This window comes from Vulpes vulpes, chromosome 8 (assembly GCF_048418805.1).
Source record: "Vulpes vulpes isolate BD-2025 chromosome 8, VulVul3, whole genome shotgun sequence".
NCBI classification, from domain to species: domain Eukaryota; kingdom Metazoa; phylum Chordata; class Mammalia; order Carnivora; family Canidae; genus Vulpes; species Vulpes vulpes.
Window position 1 is genome coordinate 58,906,879 of NC_132787.1, and position 8,468 is coordinate 58,915,346.

The 8,468-nt window shown below is 49.1% G+C and overlaps 1 protein-coding gene across 1 annotated transcript in view; it reads left to right on the forward strand.

Moving 5' to 3' along the window:
* NGF (nerve growth factor) overlaps positions 1-8,114 on the forward strand; it is a 52,727-nt gene extending 44,613 nt beyond the window's left edge. Inside the window, exons 2-3 of the mRNA XM_025994687.2 lie at positions 313-436; positions 7,206-8,114. Coding sequence (XP_025850472.1) covers positions 7,218-7,943 — 726 coding nt within the window. The 5' untranslated portion in view covers positions 313-436; positions 7,206-7,217 and the 3' untranslated portion in view covers positions 7,944-8,114. The remainder of the gene's footprint in view (positions 1-312; positions 437-7,205) is intronic.
* Positions 8,115-8,468: the final 354 nt, after the last annotated feature.

Consider the following 8,468-nt stretch of genomic DNA (forward strand, 5'->3'; position numbering starts at 1 on the left):
GCTGGAGCAGGACTCTGGGGTGGGATTGGGAGCTCCTCACTGGGACCCATGGACTGCATCCGGGCAGAAACCAAGGGCTTTGGCATAAGAATGGGAGGCAGGTGCCACCATAGGTCTGTGCAAGGTCACCTGGCAATTTCAGAAGCTAGACTCTAAGCCCTTCCTGGGTTCTGATACTGGTAAAGTCCCAGAACTCAGAGAATAGGGTTTGTCCTATTGGCACATCCGTCCCCTTCTGCCTAGGGTACAGTTATCCATCCACTAGAGAATATGGTGAAGTGCCCATCTAATGCCAGCTCTCTCCTTCCACAGAGTCCTGGCCCATGGTCGTGCAGTCTAGGGGGCTGGATGGCATGCTGGACCCAAGCTCAGCTCAGCGTCTGGGCCCAATAACGGCTTTTCCAAGGGAGCAGCTTTCTGTCCTGGCCACATCAAGGTAAGCACGTGAGGGGCTTTGGCCTCGCCAAGGCTCTTGGCTCTGGAGCGTCCCAGGAGAGCTGGAAATGAGCCCCAGGGCTGAAGAAGGGGCGTCCCATCTAACTGCTAATCATCAGAGACCTGGGGTGGGTCCCAGTGATACGGCACAGGTGGCTCTCCCTCGTCCAACTGGAAGAGAAAGTCCCCCATATTCTCTGCTGGCCCCACAGCTTCCAGAGACATGTTAAGAGTCTGAGCTGCCCACCTCTGAAGTAACAGAACACAGGATAATGTTTCCCTTGAATAGACAGAGCATCAGTCAGACCCTCCACACAGCTCCTGGTCTCTCTAAGCAGGCAACCTTGTGAGATGAAACGTCCCTGATCGCCCTTGGCTGTGGAGTAGAAGGCAGGGAGAACTCCAGATCAGGGGATGGAGGCCAGCTTTGAGTGCCACTTCCACCAGGTGTGTGCCCATGTCGGATTCCTCACTCTTACTGCCTCTCTGTTTCCTCCTCTGTGCAACGGGAACAATAAGGCCTCCTCCCAAGTTTGCTGTGATGATGATTAATGAGATACTTATGCCCGATAAAGGATGATGATAATTACGATCTCACCTTATTCATTTTAAGACGTATGTCTAAGAATACAGACCAGTAGCTTCTGTTCCCAGCAAAGCCACGGGTGCTGTACGCGCTCGTGCTTTCTGGCTGCATATTTCAATCATGGGCACTTTAAGTGTTTTTGGACCAAATCTACCTGATGCCCAGAAACCTGAAAAACCAAATATGAAAATCATCAAATGTCCAGGCATTCCCCAGTGTCAAGATGTGTGGCATGAGGAAGGTAAAACTTATCATCTGTTGAGTGGACTTTTCATTTTGATATTGGTAACCAGTAAGTGCGGCCTCGGGGCGCTGTCCTCTGGAAGGTGCTAAGGCTGAGCAATGCCAAGCATCCACGTGCAGAGCCTGCCACTCACTAGCTGCAGAACCTTAGGTCACTCACAGCCCAACATCCATGTATCTCCTCTGTCAAGTTTAAGGATTGGACCAGATCACTGGTTCTCAAAATGCAGTCCCCGGCCCAGCAGCATCAGTATTACTAGGGAGTTTGTGAGAAACGTAGATTTAGGGGCCCCACTCTAGATCTACTGAGTCAGAGATTCTGGGAGTGGGGCCCAGCAACCTGCAGTTTAGCAGAACCTCCAGGTGATTCTGATGCCCTGAACCCCTGGACCTGATAATCTCTGGTGTCCCTTCCACTCCTAGCTTCCCCCAGGAGATGCCAGGAGAAACGCTCACTGGGTTCTATCCTGGCAATGTTTTTCTCTGTTGCAGCCCCAGGGGTACCTCCCTGAGGGAGCTGAGGAGCCACAGAATGCCTCTCACAATCCACAAGGGCCCTGACAACTGGGGGTGTCCCAGTCTTTACAACTGAAGACAGCAGCGGGTGTACATTTCGAGCAAGGCCAAGGGGACATTGAAAATGACCCTTGGCCCACTCTCATGGAGGAGATGGAGCAGGAAGAGGAAGAGAAAGAGGCTGGATTTCCTCAGCCATGGGAACCTCGTCTCACTAACACTAGTGACTCCCATTCAGTGAGCCAATCCTTGGCCCCAGAATCACTAACAGCTCTAGGCACCACCCCTCTGAGGCAGGAATTATCACCCTCCCTGGACAGTGCACGATCTTCCGGTGCCATCAGGCCTCCTCGCCACAAGAATGTGGGATCGTTCAGGAAATTTCTGTTATTATTGGGGCTAGGAACCACTGGAAACCCACAGAATGTACCACTGGCCCAGAACAGGGCACTCACAGAAGCCCTGGATAAAAGGCAACCCCCCCCCCCCCCACACACACACACACTCTTCATCATTGATTCTCCATTCAGACTAGGAAGTGGAACAAACACAGAACATTCAGCATGACACAGACACGTTCCCACGTGTGAGCCCCTAATGGCATCATCCCTGGCTGATCATTCAGCTCACAGGGCTCTGCTTAGTGAAGCGCTGGCAAGGACTGTCATGTCTTCAGAAGAAAGGCTTCAAAGGCTGTTTTTAAAAATAGATAAATAAAACTCACTCCCTGGTTCACATCAACCAAGGAGAGAATGTTCTTTTGTAAATTGTGCTTTGTTCATTATATCACTAGAATAGAAATCATACTTTTTTTTCTTTTCTTTGTTGCTTCATTGATGATTTTTACAAAGAAAGACTTATTTGGCACACCTGCATGGCTCAGTAAGGTAGGCATCTGCCTTTGGCTCAGGTCATGATCTCAGGATCCTAGGATCCAGCCCTGCATTGGGCTCTCTGCTCATGCTCTCTCTGTCTCTCTCAAATAAATAAATAAAATCTTAAAAAAAGAAAAAGAAAGACATATTTAATTTAAAAAGAAGTAGGTGAAGGGGATTAGAATACACTTACCATGAAGAGTGCTGAGTAATGCACAGAATTGTTAAATCACTGTATTATATACCCGATACTCATACGACACGGTTTACTAAACTGAAACTAAAATAAAAAGCTTCATGAAAATAAACAAATAAAAATAAAATATTTTATATCATCACTGCATTATGGGAAAATGTCAGACATGGCAATATTCTCATTTGACAAAAAAGCTAGGAAGTATACTTTTATTATTAATAAATAAATTTTTTTAAAAAGATTATGGGGCATGCTATTATGAGTGAATCAATTTAAAAAAATTTTTTTAATCTAAGGCCCAAATAAGAGATATATCTGGAACATTTTCAAATCTTAATAAAACAACCTGTCCCTGATGTAGATCTCCGCTGTGATTAAATGCCCTCCACTACCATGTGTTATTCTGACAGCAAACTGAGAAATCACATTTGACTTAAAGAACTTTGTGAAGTCAGTTCAGTAGAACCTGCAGAGTGGTAGGCAGCACAGCGACCTGTATGGATGCTTAAACTCGAAGCATGTCTAAGCTGGAAGATTTCTTAAGGATCCGCGGTCACATGAAGAAATGAAGGAGCACAGAAGCAAGGGACTCATCCACATACTCACTGATTCTTAGAGCTGGAGTCACCTGTGAACACTAGGTCACCTGGACACAAGGGAGATGTATAGGATGCTTTGCCATCTCTAGGGAGTTTGCCTGTAGGTGGGAAGATAAGAGAACACAACTGCCTTAAGGCAGCATTAAGGAAATGCTTTACAGAGGTGGAGAAAGGAGAGAGTTTGTCTCTGTAGAAATAGAAAAAGGTCCCCAGTGGAGGTGGTGTTTAAGTTGCGTGCTAAAAGATGACAGGGTAGGACTCCAACCAGCAGAGATGGGGAGCAGAAAAGGTACAAGGAGGGCGAGGGGGAATATGCCAGGCATAAAAGAGTCTGAACCAGGGACAATGTGGGGAAGCACAAGCCTGCACTGCCACAGGAGTGCCATTTGCCTGAAATGCGAAACATGGAAGAGGAGTAGAAGGGCAGTGTCTGCCTGGTTCCTGGCTCCCTAGACTACCACTCACCGCTGGATCTCCTGGGCAGGGTGATGTGATCAGAGCGGTGCTTCAAGAGGTTAAATGGGGTAGCTAGGGGCAGTTGGTACTGGGAGAAGAGAGAGGAGCCTCCAGGACATCAGTTGGGAGACTGTTCTGTGACATGAACTAGGAATAAGAGGTGAGAATAGAAAATACAGTTTCAAGAGATGCTACCGGAGCAGAATGCAGAGTTCTGGGGGAGGGCTGGGAGGAAGGAGCAGAGGCCAGTGGCAAGCTGAGGTTTGGAGCCGGTGAACAAATAGATGGTGGTTCCAGTGCCAGAATAAAGCAAAAGGTTGGAGAAATACATTGGGGGGGGGGGCGGTGTTCACAGGAGATAGCAGCTGTGGAACTCCATCATAAAACATCAAGTGGTCCAAAATGGGGCTGCTGCTGTTGAGTACAGGGAGGGCAGGGAGTGATTATCCTAATGAGGAGCAGGAATGTAAAGATTTTTGTTTGGGGTACCTTGCATTTAAAACATCAGGATCTATGGAGAGTGGCTGGAGGTTCAGGACAGGCTTTCAAAAGAGAAGTCAGGCTGGAGGTGCGGTATGGATGGGCATCAATCCCACAGAAGTCTCAGTTGACTCCTTAGAAGAGGATGACCTTACCAAAGAGGAGACTGTAGGAGGAGGTAGGAACCTCTGGTTATGGGAAATAGGGAGCAGTATGTCCCTCATTACCATCAAAACTCTAAATTTTAGTGGTTTTTTTTTTCCATTTCCCCATCCAAATTTTAAGTGTTACTAATTTGGATATAAACGGATGAATTTCGGTTTCATCTCTTCTCCCTTCTTCTATCTGATGAGAGATCCATTTCCCCATCCAAAGTCTGTTACTAATTTGGATATAAACGGATGAATTTCGGTTTCATCTCTTCTCCCTTCTTCTATCTGATGAGAGCTACCATGTATTGGGAAGAAAGAAAAGGAGCAAACTAAGAGGCTTGACCCAGCTGCCAACCAACCGAATGATCGGTTCTGTGGCAATTGCCTTGGACAATTATCTTCCAGACCATTAGCCAGCAGGCCCAGCAGTGGTCAAAGCCCAGATGTGCCACCACCTCATCAGCATGGCCGGCTGGAGGATTGGGGCAAACACCAATGTTTTTCAAAGTAACCCAAGAGAAAAGAATTTTGGTGGTTTTATTTTTGGTGTCTCACCAAAGAGCTGCCTAGTTCCAGCTGAAAAAAAAAAAAAAAGGCATAGTATTGAGGAGAAGAATGTATCACTTTGAAACAGATTAGGAATGCAGCAATCAGCCATGTCCACAAAATCCAAAAGAAAGCATGTACCACAGTGAAAAGAAGGCAGAGAGTGAGCTTCTCAAGCCATCCCCATTCATTGCTTTATTCATTCTTCTTATATTTTTTGAGGACCTACTGTATGCCAGCACTGCGCATGGCCCCAGAAATATACAGCTACAAATGGTACAGCTTGTAAAGTGCTCTGAAGAGTCAGGCATGCACTTGATTATCCACAGCACTAAGGAAAGATGATAGGGCTATGCACAGCCACCATGGAAGACAGGGGAGGTGCACAACGAGGGATCGAGTGATTAGGGCAGGTGGATTAGACATGGCTGTGTGCTCCAGGATCTTGCAGCCAGTGGGGGAGACAAGCTCAAATCACTGAGCTTGAAAAGAAATTTAATCAAGGTAATGAGCGTGCTATGAAAAGGTGTGCATGGAACCGGCTCAGAGAGCAGTGTGACTGAAGAAGACGAAGTCCTTGACCACAGGACATTGGAATGACTCAGAATTAAGTAGGTGTGTGGGCACCTTTCAATCCTAACAACAACCCTATGAAATAGTGTTTAGCACCTGCTTTTTATCAATGAGGAAACGAAGGCTCAGAAAGATTAAGGGACTTTCCTCTGCTAACAAGTAACTGAGCTGGGAATCCAAATAAGGTTTGGATCCAGATCCAATGCAGAATGATCTGTGGGAATGGGGAGGCGGTAGAGATGGAGTAGGAAGTTTGAGCACCCTCTCTAGGGGATGCCTTTAACCCTACCAAGATTTAGGGAAGCTTTGCAGAGGAGGTGACACCTAATATCCATCTACAGGTAGTGACTGGGGCCCCCACAGTTAGCTGCCCTGGGGGTGATCACTGGTGGGCAACTCTAGTGCAGTGCGGAGCCCTGTCTGGACCATGCTCCAGAGGGGCTTGCACTGCCTCTTGGGGACAGATGGATTTCTGCCATTTGGTTTATACTCACATAAGAGTAAATAATAACAGGCAAAGGTACCTGTAAGAATGAAAGAGAAAGTGAAGAGGAAGGAGGAAGGGTGGGCTGGCAGAGTAACGGGTCAGCTTTGGGTTCTATTTCTAGTCCTGTTGGCACTGATGACTTTAGACCTGTTGGTTAATTTTCTGTGGATTACTTTCTTTGTATATGAAAGAAAGATGAAAAATCCTAACCCAACACACAGACTAATGAGAAATTAGAAATGAATGTGCTTGAGAAGTTTTAAAACTTCACACAACAAGGAGCTATCCTCAGCATCGGTATTTGTGAGTGCTGACTGGTGGCTGAATAGGCTGGCAATCATGGTCCAGAGCTATATGCTTTTTGACCAAACATGATGCTTCATGGACTTGTAACGAGGGTCCAGAGTCACCAGATCTCAGAGCTGAGCCAGTGCTGCTGTCTGAAGAGGGTGTATTCAGGGCTGAGGCGTCCAGACTAGTCCCCAGCAACCCTTCCCACTGCCTTCCCAGGGGAGTCAAGCCACTGGGCAGGAAACAGCACTAAGGACAGGTGTCAGGCACACACCGCCCGCCCTCAGCTGCCTCAAGTGGGCAGGCACAGCACTCAAGGGACTCTGCATACAGTGCTAGCAAGTTCACATGGGAGCCAAAGGGCAGAATTTCAGGGGCTCTGTCCCTTCCTTTTTTTTTTTTTTTTTTTTTGTAAGATTTAATTTATTTATTCATGAGAGACACGGAAAGAGAGGCAGGGACTCGCTGCGGGGAGCTTGATGCGGGGCTTGATCCCAGGATCCCGGGATCACAACCGGAGCCAAAGCTCAAGCACTGAGCCACCCCGGAGTGCCCTGGCTCTGTCCCTTCTTGAAAAAGCCTACCCATCCATGGTGTGACCACATCTCCAGTCATCTGAGCCAGCCCTGCAGATAGATGCCTATTGTCCCAGGTAATTATGGCCAGCAGCCCCTTTCACTCTCAAAAGTCTCCCAGTTTGGACAGTGAATTCCAAGGTCACCTCGCCCTTAGGCTCCGGTGGACTGACCCTTGTTTCTGTTTCCTGGCAGGTGCATAGCGTAATGTCCATGTTGTTCTACACTCTGATCACAGCTCTTCTGATCGGCATCCGGGCAGAACCGCATCCAGAGAGCCATGTCCCAGCAGGACACGCCATCCCCCACGCCCACTGGACTAAGCTTCAGCATTCCCTTGACACAGCCCTCCGCAGAGCCCGCAGCGCCCCGGCCGCGGCAATAGCTGCCAGGGTGACAGGGCAGACCCGCAACATCACTGTGGATCCCAAACTCTTTAAAAAGCGGCGACTGCGTTCGCCCCGCGTGCTGTTCAGCACGCACCCCCCACCTGTGGCTGCGGACGCTCAGGACCTGGACCTGGAGGCCGGCAGCACCGCCTCTGTCAACAGGACTCACAGGAGCAAGCGGTCTTCGTCCCACCCTGTCTTCCACCGGGGGGAGTTCTCGGTGTGCGACAGCGTCAGCGTGTGGGTGGGCGACAAGACCACAGCCACCGACATCAAGGGCAAGGAGGTGATGGTGCTGGGAGAGGTGAACATTAACAACAGTGTGTTCAAACAGTACTTCTTTGAGACCAAGTGCCGGGACCCCACCCCCGTGGACAGCGGGTGCAGGGGCATCGACTCCAAGCACTGGAACTCCTACTGCACCACCACCCACACCTTCGTCAAGGCGCTGACCATGGACGGCAAGCAGGCTGCCTGGCGGTTCATCCGGATCGACACGGCCTGCGTGTGTGTGCTCAGCAGGAAGGCCGGGAGACGAGCCTGACCTGCGAGCCTGACCTGCGGGCGGCCCCCACCCTCCCCGCGCTCCCCCTCCACACCCTCCTGGGCCCCTCCCTACCTCAACCTGTAAATTATTTTAAATTATAAGGACTGCATGGTAATTTATAGTTTATACAGTTTTAAAAAATCATTATTTATTAAATTTTTGGAAGCATCCGGTGTGCCGGCGCTCCAGTTCTTTCTCCCAGTGTGACCATGTGCAAGCCCCGGCCACTGTGCGGGTGGACTACCCACAGCGTCCCCTGGCTGTAACTCTCACTCCACCCCAGCCAGCTCTGCAAACTTAAGGGAAATCTGACTGGGTTCACATATTAGCCTAAGCCGGACATAATTAGAAAGGGAAGTCTGCTGGATTGCGACTCTGCTCTGCATTCCAGAGCCAAAGCTACCTAAATCCTTGGATTACCTGTCCCACAGCCCCAATGCGTGGGCCTTGATTGCTTTACTTGGGGGAAGTCCATGGAGCCTCAGCAGAAGCAGGTCCCCACCTCGGCGATGCCCAGGCTGG